The following is a 10343-nucleotide window of genomic DNA, read 5'->3' as shown; positions in this document are numbered from 1 at the left end:
TCCCTCATGTTCTTGAAAGCACTCCTGCACAATAGGAGCACCGTGGCATGGCGCATTGTCTTGTTGGAAGAAGCCATCTCCATTGGGATACGCCATCAACATGATCAAGGATGAACTTGATCAGCAACGATACTTAGGTATGTTGTGCTATTCAGACGTTCCCATGAATTAAAGGACAGAAAAACATGCCCTAAACCATAACACTGCCCCCACCAGCTTGAAGGGTTGTACTCATGCATTAGGGTGCATGCTTTCATGATGTTTCTGGCCAAATTCTCATTCTGCCATCTGCATGATGCAACTGGAAATGGACCACATGACTTTTTTCTAATGCTCGACTGTCCAATCCTTGTGTTCCTGTGCGAATTGGAGACATTTTATCTTGGTAACTGCAGACAGCAAAGGAGTTCGAACAGGCCTTCGGCTTCCATATCCCATATGATGCAGTGTACGGCTAATTTGCCTACAAACGTCAGGTGGTCATAATAATCTGGCCACTCAGTATATGTATATATATCTCCTCACGGATGAGTGGTAAGATGGGAATGGATGAGCTGGGTGAAACACAGGGTATGCCATAGATAAATGCCACATGATCTAGGACAAAATAGTTAATACAATAATTTAAGAAGTGTTTATCAAGTTCTTTTTATATGTCTATTGCTGATGTTAGCACTAGAACATCAATGATTTTTGTCCTTTGTCTCTAGTGATATTTCAGTACCAGTCAAACAGATTTTCAGTGTGATAGCAGAAAGTATTATAGGCACTAAATCTAGGTTAACTTCCTGGCTTCTGCAGATAGGCCAGGCAAAAACTCCAGAGGCAACAAAAATCCTGCCCATATGCTTTTCAGCCTCATTCAAGGTTTATCATCTGGCAAAAATCTTCCAAGAAATTATCCTCTGGCATTTTTCCTTTGCCGAGAAAAAAATCTCAAGTAAAATATGAAGCAGTAGAATGGGAACAAATGGAATTCCTCCCAAACTATAATCACCTTGTGTGATGACAATATCAAAAGAATTTGGGAAAGCAAGGATTTAATGGAGCTGAACTCAACTTGTATATTTTCTTATTGTATCCAGTACAAGGAAAATATGTAGTGAAAGGAAAATTACTATAACCTTTGTGGTAGGCTATGTCCTCATCCCCAGAACCTGTGACTGTGACCTTACATGGATAAAGGGACTTTGCTTAATGATTATGTCAAGGATTTGAGATGAGGACTTTATCCAGGATTATCAGATTGAGCACAATGGTCCTTATAAGGAGGAAGGAGGTCAGGGAGAAAAGAGGTGATCTGGTGAAGCAGAGGATGAAGTGATGATACACTTTGAAGCTAGAAGAAGGGGCCACAAGCCAAGGAATACAGGTGTCCACTAGAAGGTGAAAAAAAGCGAGGAAACAGATTCTCATCACAGAACGCCCAAAAGAAACCAGCCCTGTTCAAACCTTAGTTTTTTATTTCAATGAAACTGATTTTGAACTTCTGATCTCCAGGTCTGTAAGGTAAAGAACTTCATGTTGTTTTAAGCCACAAAGTTTGTGGTAATTTCTTATAGAAGCAATAGAAAGCGAATACAAGCCCTCTCTTCTCAATTTAATTGATGTGTCTTTTCAAAGTTAGAAATTATAAACATATGCAGTAATGACCCTGGGTTGAGATTTATTGGACTAATATTTAAAGGGATGAAAAAGTATTTTTTGAAACAAAGGAATGCCTTCCATTTTTCCATTATTTTAAAATGATAATTTGAGGGTATACTATCTTTACAGCTCACTAGATTTAATTTTAAAATCACTTCTGAATTGGCCACTATCATTTTGAATTAGAATATTTTAAATTATTGATATAAATACTTCATTCAGTACTTTCTGGTTGGTGACAGGAACACAGAGTTAATGAACAATTGTTAATGCCATGATAATTTGCTTTTGCTTTTAGTGTTGTGTTATATTAAACTACCTATACCAATCAATACCAATCAATATCTGTTAAGATGAGAAAAAGTACACTGAATATTCCAGGGCATATATAGTCATTGATATCCTTTTAAAATTATTTAAAATCCTTTCAAACATTCTGAAATATCCAGTTCCCTATAAAGAATCCCAAGATGTTAATTACAAAAGTCCTGGAACTTTCTCCCATTTTTTTTTAAACATTAAGAATTTGTTGAAGATTTTTTACACTTGAACATATTGTTTAAAAATATAATCTTTCTTCCTATGTGACAGCCTCACACAAACAAAGTATTTAAAGAAGATGAAGCTCTGTCATTGCTGTTTAATTAACAGACTTTTGGAATTAGAGGTTGTTAAAAAATAACTCAAAAAAGAAAACTTTAGTGTGATGATGACAATCATCTCATTCCACATCAGAATTTTAACTAGTAAAAATCCCATCCCCAGGTGTCATCTGCTAGAACTAGTGGGTCTTATTTTGGATTGTCAGTTTTTCTTTCCCCAATGACATATACAAATCAGATGGTGGAGGACGAAGCACGCTGAGAGGTCAGATTTGCTTTGAATTTAGTACATGATGTAACAATTTCCTTTCTATCATCTGACTTTGGGTGCTCTCAGTTCCTTTGTTCTATGTCTAAATTGTTTAAAATCACCTTGCCTTCTAGTGCATAAAGGCAGCATATATCATTTCGTTATTCTACATTTTAAAAGATTAATTCCTGTAGTTTCTATCAAATTGAAATCTACCTAAATGTACATTTTAATAACTTTTACAACTTATTTTGGATTATCCACTGACACAACCTTGCAAATCTAGTTCATCTAAGATACAAATAACTTTACAGTAATTTGGTGACAATGTTAAGGATACTTTTTTTTTAATTCCTACTTTCAGGTGTTTTGTTTTTTTTTCTACAGTATGATGGTAACTTTGTGAAAGTTTAGCAATTCTAACATACTATATGTCTGTCCTAAGCTATATTCAAATTAATAAAATATCCTCCACTGAATACTTCCTATGGGAAATATAGGCCTAATGCTTGTAAATTAAGATCTTCCCCATCCCCAATTTTGACTAAAAAAAATAAAAAAAATTAATGATTAATGATTTAAATTTCTGCAGGGTACAAAGCACCTCGATCAATAAAACTGGTGGCATATATATCTTGTAACAATTTCTGTACATTTTTATATATGCCTTTGAGACACTTGTTAAGACTGTAATGTCCAATTGAAATACACAAATCTATTTCTCAATAGTTTACTCATCTTTTGAGAGATTTCATCAAATATAAACTTTATTATCAGATGCTCTTTGACAAATTCTAGTTATAGGAAATTAATTGAGAAATTACTCTATTATGGCTAATTATCAAATTATGGATTATGAGTTCAATGTATTTTTGTAACTAAATAGCAGCTTACAAAGCTAATATTGCCATGCCCTACAAATAAACCAAGTTATTAAAAATATGAAATACGTAAGTACGAAAGCCTCCAATGTGACAATATTCACTGACATGCTGTCAGAGCTGGAAGAGACTTTAAATATCTCCAGTGCATCTCCAGCTTCTGGTTGAGAAGCTGATCTGCTCAATGTTAGCAAGCTAGCTGTGGTGAGGTCTGTGTTCTAGGCCCTCCATCACTAGATTCTTCACACACATAGTCACACACACTTTCTCTCTTAATATAGTTCTTGCAAAGCAAGCTGAACGAGCACATTTTAATATAAATGTGCATGTTATATTGTATACTTCCTTATCAGCATTTTCTTTTGTCAGAAGAGCACAAAAATAAAAATTGCACTGGGCTTTGTTAATCTACATTCTTTATGAGAAATAATTTTTTTCTTTATCAAACTGACAGAATTAGATCCTTGTAAGTGTAAAGATATATTACAATTAAAGTATTCTCAGACACATGCCATAAACATTCACTAAGAGAAATATGAATCTAACTCCGAGGCTAGAATACATGGTTATGCTCACTTTATTACCAGCAAATAGACAACATTCTCCAATCTCACCTGCAAGTTTCTTTCCTTAAACATACAGCAGATGTACCGAGTTGTTCTATGGTTCTAGATTATACATTTCCATTCACATTACAATAAAGAATGTATGCATTTCTCTCCTGTGCACTTAACACCCACCAACAATTACCAGTAGCAATAAAACACTAATAAATTTCCTAACAATGTGAGGCTGTACAAAATCTAGCAGAAGTTAACCCAAGGCTTGGTGATGAAAAAATACTTGCTTTACAATACTTATAAATGTGATCTAGTTATAGTTTGTCTTTTTAAAAACTAAATAATATATGTAAGCTGATCAATCAACAATATTTTAGATACCTTGTTGGCCATAATATTGTGTTTTAATTTTTAAAATAAACCAATACGTTGCCTCTGAGCAGTAAACAATGGCCATTGATATTTAGATAAAGTTATTAAGTTCACAGAGACACCAGATCTTATACCCAGTATAGATTTGAAAAACAAATATTGAATAATTTATTATTTAAAGTGGTTAGAATAAAGTTCAAGGGAAATATAAGCAAATCATTTCTTCTCTAACAATCTGAAATACAGGAGGTTTAAACCTTATATATTTTTGTCAAAGTAGTAATTATCCATAGTGACAGATGCTGCTTCCAGCTGATGGAGGGTCTCACATGTTACTCTGCATCTCATTGGGAAGGAAATATAAAATGTTAAAATAGAAGTAACTTGGGGAAAGGCATCAGTGATGCAACTCTTAGCACCAAATGTTTTTTCTTGGAGCACCAAATGCTTTAAGGAAAACATTCCAAGTATCAAAGTTTTCAGATAGATAAATATTTATGGATCAAATCCATAAAGAACAGACATTGTTATGAAATATATATAGATGCCTTCAAAACTTTCTTTCCAGGCAGAGTAGACACATAAGTTAGGAGTCATTTCCCACTTAATTGTTTTTGAAACCTTATGCAACACAAATGGATTATGGCTAAAGGCTTACTCATTTATTCACAGAAATCTTGACTGAACTTAAGTCCAAAAAAATTAAACAGGAACTTTTTCTCTACATAAAATATAAAATGTTATTAAACTTATGGAAATGATTTTCTATGACCCCTTTATTTTCCTGGTTGAAAGGTCTAGAGCAGTGGTTCTCAACCTTGGCTGCACATTAGAATCACCTGGATGAGGCCCAGAAATCAGGATTTTAAAAAGATTCCCAGGAGATTCTAATGTGCAGCCAAGGTTGAGAACCACTGGTCAAGAGGTTTTCAATGTAGTGAGAAAACAGTACTCATTAAAGAAAAGTCCTCTCATTTGCTACTTAGCCTGATCAGAGAAAGTAGTAACATAAAGCTGACTCATATCTTTCAGTGCAATGAAATTCATCTGTCTTTAAACATTATGAACGGTACTTTTTTAGAGTACATGTAGACCAATGCCTCTCTGTCATCACGGAGAATTCTTCATAGTGGTATTAGAACTGCAAATTCATATGCATGGCAATCCACCGAAAGCTACTTTGCCATTTAAAGGCAGAGGTCTACTTACAGTGCTCATGTAGCAACATACAAGTGTCATACAAATGCCATACAATACTAGATAAATTCAAAGTCACTATCAAAGCAAAAGCTTTAGCTTCTAGGCATCCTTGATACTCATAAATGCCATTTAGGAATGTGCACTGATCAGAAAGGAAGTGCCAATTTAAAGAAAATAGGGATAGGCCCTGTCCCAGATGCAAATGTAGAAGAAAGGTCTACAAGAACTCAATGGGCTTCCAAGTCACACTTGCACACATGGATAATTACTGCCAATAGTATCACTTGTGAACACAGGGGACATTTGGGGGCGCAATATAATTCTGTCCCCGAAACTAACCAGGACAATGATATATTCAACCAAACAAGGCTTGAGTTTATGTAGGCTTAAAGAAAGTGGTAGCAGAGGCGCAGGTAAAATTTTATTTATGAATATGTAGACACATGACATTGGATCCAGCCAGCCAGTGACATAAATAAACTTGAGCAAAAGATTCAAGCTAGAAGATATACATGTACATATATAGTTGCGCGTGTGAGTCAGGCTTCTTGGAGCAGCGCCACAAATCTGGACACCAACCCACAGAATCACTCCCATCCTTTGAAATTTCCATGAAGAGCACAATGGGGGTAATTAAACTGGGTTGCTCCAAATCGCTCTTTCCATCTTGTGCACTCACATGCCCGCCAAACATGAAATGTTCGCCTTCTCCCTTCCAACGTGATGGTTGTTGAACTTATTTTTAGTGTCATTTGATAAGCCTTTGTGCTCACAGAGAGACATCCCACTGACCCAGCCACTGGTCATTGTCTATACCAGTTCACATCAAAGCTGGCGCACTTTGTCAGGTTTCGCGTCGAATATCCATTTCGCATCTGAAATTCAGTATCGAAAGTGACTAGATCATTTGAGCTTTTCTCTTCAGCTGCTGCCTTCTTCCTCCCCCACCGTGTTTCCGCTCACGCTAACATAATTTGGCATCGTCGACATGACACGATGGTGGTTTTTCTAAAAAAATTCTAATATATACATTTTCGATGTTTTGTGGTGGCTGATCCTCCTGAACATTTAATTTTCAAATTGATGAGTGGAGGTCTTTTCTTCTCTACTGAATCACATCCAAGATAAAGTGCCCCTCGAAATCCAAGTAATGCGCATACAGTAATAGGTCATTCAATGTCAAAAGGCATAAAAAAGATGAGCAAAATCTTCACAGGCTGCTGCTTGCTGTTGCCTTTAATTATATTAATTAAACTTTGAAATTTTCATGCAAAGAGAGTTGCTGGCTTGTGACGCTGAGGAGCCCTTGGAGACTTGAAGAAAGAAAAAACCCTGAGCGGAAGCTTTGTGGTTACTGCTTCCATTAAATTAAAAGCAAACAAAACTGCTTGGTATGTTTACAGATATTGATGCTTTATGCACTACTAAACCCTAAACAGAGAAAGAGGGGTAAGTCGACCAATCACAGGGACAAGTTCTCAAATCATGAGTCCCTCACACTCCACTCAAGACCTCTGGGTAGAGGCTGTCTTCCTGTGTAATAATGCTCTATTAATTGTCTTCTTTCCCGAGTGCATAATGAAAGAAAGGTGTCTTGAAAAACTAAAGGGCAAAATCTTGCTTGCTACCAATACCTGGGGGCATACTGTCTACATTTTGTCATGCGTGTGCACTTTTCAGTGATAGAATGACAAGATTTTCCAGGCAGAAGCTTCCCATAGGCACATTGTGGTAGGGAACGTGGAAGGATTTTGTGATCTGACAGAGCTATAAGGCAATAGACTCCTTTATTTGCTGAGTCTGGCGGGAAATCTCATACTCTGCCTGTGGATACACAATCTTGCCATGTGGAAACACGGGAGCCATGTTACCATGTTCAACACTCCTCTCTTCATTAAAGATCCATCACGGCCAGTTGTTTTGTGGTCTCCGTTTTGATATCATCTTCATGCTGTTGTTTTTTATTGTTTTCCTTTTCTACACATTCATGCAAACTTTTTTTGTATAAATCATGGCATGTAGATTAATGGTCCTCTTTATTTTCAGTGCCATGAATCATGAGTTACTATTGTGTTTCATCAACTCCCAGGTAGATGGCAGAACAAGTGTTTGAAAATGTCTGGTGCAAGCAAAGCAGAAGGCAGAGAAAACATTTCCCGACTAGAGGAATAAAGCTGCTCTTCCAAAAACTTCTAAGATGCACTTATGGTTTTTCATTGGGTTGGAAATCAGCAGTGTGAAGATGTACCATCTTCATACCTTCTTGGTCTTTCTTTCTTTTTACTGAGACGAAACTCGGGAGAAGTTTATGCACCGGCCCTAGAAGAGAAACACATCCTTATTGAAATACTAAAGCAATTATAAAAAAGCATAAGAATGTCTATTTTTCCTACCGTAATATAATAAACAATCACCTAAGGTAAGGTCAATGTTAAGATAACACAGGAAACCATATATATTTTTTTCCCTCGAGTCAAAGCATGATGGCTCATTGAGATATTTTCCACAGTGACTTCATCTACACAATGGTATGGTAAAATTAGAGTGGAAAAATTCTATGGAAAATGGAAATATTGTATTGCTATTTATAGTATTACTATCCTAGCAATAAGAATATCAAAGCCACAACCTTGTATGTTGCTTTCTATAATGAACAGATGAAAGTATTCCTTTATGCAATATGGTGCTTCTAAAACTGATATAAAGTTGGTGGTTCTAAAATGTACACATGAGGAGTGCATTTAAGTAGTAAGAGATTGAAGATAAGGAGTTAGGGAGAAAGGGAGGAGATGCCATCTCTTTGTGATTCTCTTTTATTTTTTTCCTTCTCTTTTATAAAAGGCTTTTGCAAGATTCTTATTAGTGATCTTGTCTACTGTTGTTGGCCAGTGCCCACAATGCATACCACCATTATGTGTGCACTCCAAAGGGTGACTGTTTATTTGCATTGCACATTTCCAAAGAGACTTTGCCATTCCGATTCCTTAGCAATTTAATGGTGGCTATGGAGACACATAGTTTCATATGTAATTGTAAATAATCTAAAATTCATTTGAAAACCAAGCTCCAATTAGTGATAAAGGGTCCCCACCACCTTCCCTTTGCTTGGTATGACACTGCTGATTCACTGTACTACATAAATCATGTCCAGATTCCTCAAAAGCCCAAAAACTAGCATACTGCTTTCTACTTTAGGATCAACATTAGGCTCTCCCCCTGTTGAGATTTTTCTATTTTTCATAATACCTGCTTTCTAATTTCAGATATTAGAACGTCTCTTTTTTCCCCTCTAAATTTGAACAATACATTCATTTACGATATTCAAAAGAAACAAGTGTTGGAGAAGAAAACTTGGAACATAAGACCAGGATTTTAGTCCATTTTCCTTTCAAAAAATGACTACCCAATAAATTTGGGAATTTCAGAAATGAATGAAATAGCCCAAAGCATAAAAGCAAACTTGTTTCCATTAGCTTTTTGACTAAAAGGAAAATAGTAATCAAATTATCTATTTCTAAATGTTGTTGGAAGCAACCTGTTCTGTAATTGTCAATTTTATTACTACTTTCTACAAATAATATGTGTGCAAAAGAAAGTGGGAGAAAAGCATAGGGATAAGCACTTTAGAATGAGGTCAAAATGTGTTAGTAAATCCAATGGTCATAGACCATGCACTCAGACTGTATTTTTGTGTTATCTAGAATCTTCAAACAAGATCTATAAAACAAGTATTAAGTGAATTATATACTCGTTGGCAGATTCAAACAAACGTATGAGAAATGATATAATGGCAATGATGTGAATTAATGACTTTTCTCTTGTGTATTTATGAACCTAACAAGTTATTTTCTCTCTTCTGCATTATTTGGAAAAGAAGATATCATGAATCTCTACTTTTACTTGAGTTTCATCTAAGCTTACAGTTTTTCTGACCACTTCTGTTCTCATCCCAGATTAATCTGGGTGACCCTGATTCATTTACTTTAAAAAATTGGATAGATTAAAAAGTGAGATTGATAGTTCACCTGAATTTTCAAAATAACTGCAACACCTAAATCATTCCAGACCTAAATTTTGTGGTTTAATTAAAGACATAGAAGTTCGAGTGAAGAAAGCCCTATTGATTTTGACCCTGAGGTCCTTACTTCAATTCTTCCAAAGTTTGGGTTTAAGTATGGATTAACAGCTGCCAAATGTCTATTGATTCAAGTACCTCAAAACCCCTCCTAAATGCTGTATACATCTTTGTGTTTTATACACCTATTAACAAAAACAACCAAATGTCTTCTCCCCTCCTAACCATGGACTTAGTGTGTTTCGCTTTTATCAAGAGCTGATAATGCTGGGTGTACTTTCATTTTACACAAACTGAAAAGTTGGATACTTGGAGGAGATCTGTTAAGCACTGCCTAGTTCTCCCAGTCATGGGACTCATTTCCCCAAAGGTCCCATTGCATGTCCTCTGCAGCCAAAGTTTATCATACCACTCTGACACTCATTAACTGTGTGACCATGGGCAACAGTTAGCTACTGTGTGCTTGTTTCTTCATAAGTAAAATGATGATTAAAAATTGGACAGAGCCCTAGCTGGTTTGGCTCAGTGGATAGAGTGTCAGCCTGTGGACTAAAGGGTCCCAGGTTTGATTCTGGCCAAGGGCACATGCCTGGGTTGCAGGCTCTATTCCCCCCCCCCCCAAGTAGGGGGCGTGCAGGAGGCAGTCAATTAATGATTCTGTCTCATCATTGATGTTTCTATCTCTCTATCCCTCTTCCTTCCTCTCTGAAATCAATAAAAATATTTTAAATAATACTAATAATAAATTAGACCTAT

At 35.9% G+C, this 10343-nt stretch overlaps 1 protein-coding gene and 1 long non-coding RNA gene across 2 annotated transcripts in view; one reads left to right on the top strand and one right to left on the bottom strand.

Moving 5' to 3' along the window:
- Positions 1-1786: 1786 nt before the first annotated feature.
- LOC106727152 lies at positions 1787-6697 on the top strand. The gene is made up of 2 exons (XR_001363311.1): positions 1787-5120; positions 5238-6697. It is a non-coding gene; the product is annotated as an uncharacterized LOC106727152 (long non-coding RNA).
- Positions 5920-10343, bottom strand: part of ANTXR2 (anthrax toxin receptor 2) — a 134847-nt gene continuing 130423 nt past the window's right edge. Inside the window, exon 17 of the mRNA XM_014544711.1 lies at positions 5920-7831. Within this exon, the coding sequence (XP_014400197.1) occupies positions 7793-7831 (39 nt within the window). The 3' untranslated portion in view covers positions 5920-7792. The remainder of the gene's footprint in view (positions 7832-10343) is intronic.

The sequence above is a fragment of the Myotis brandtii genome, unplaced genomic scaffold (genome assembly GCF_000412655.1).
Source record: "Myotis brandtii unplaced genomic scaffold, ASM41265v1 scaffold111, whole genome shotgun sequence".
Lineage (NCBI taxonomy): Eukaryota > Metazoa > Chordata > Mammalia > Chiroptera > Vespertilionidae > Myotis > Myotis brandtii.
The sequence above is the reverse complement of the archived record's forward strand: the minus strand, read 5'-3'. Positions and strand labels throughout refer to the sequence as shown.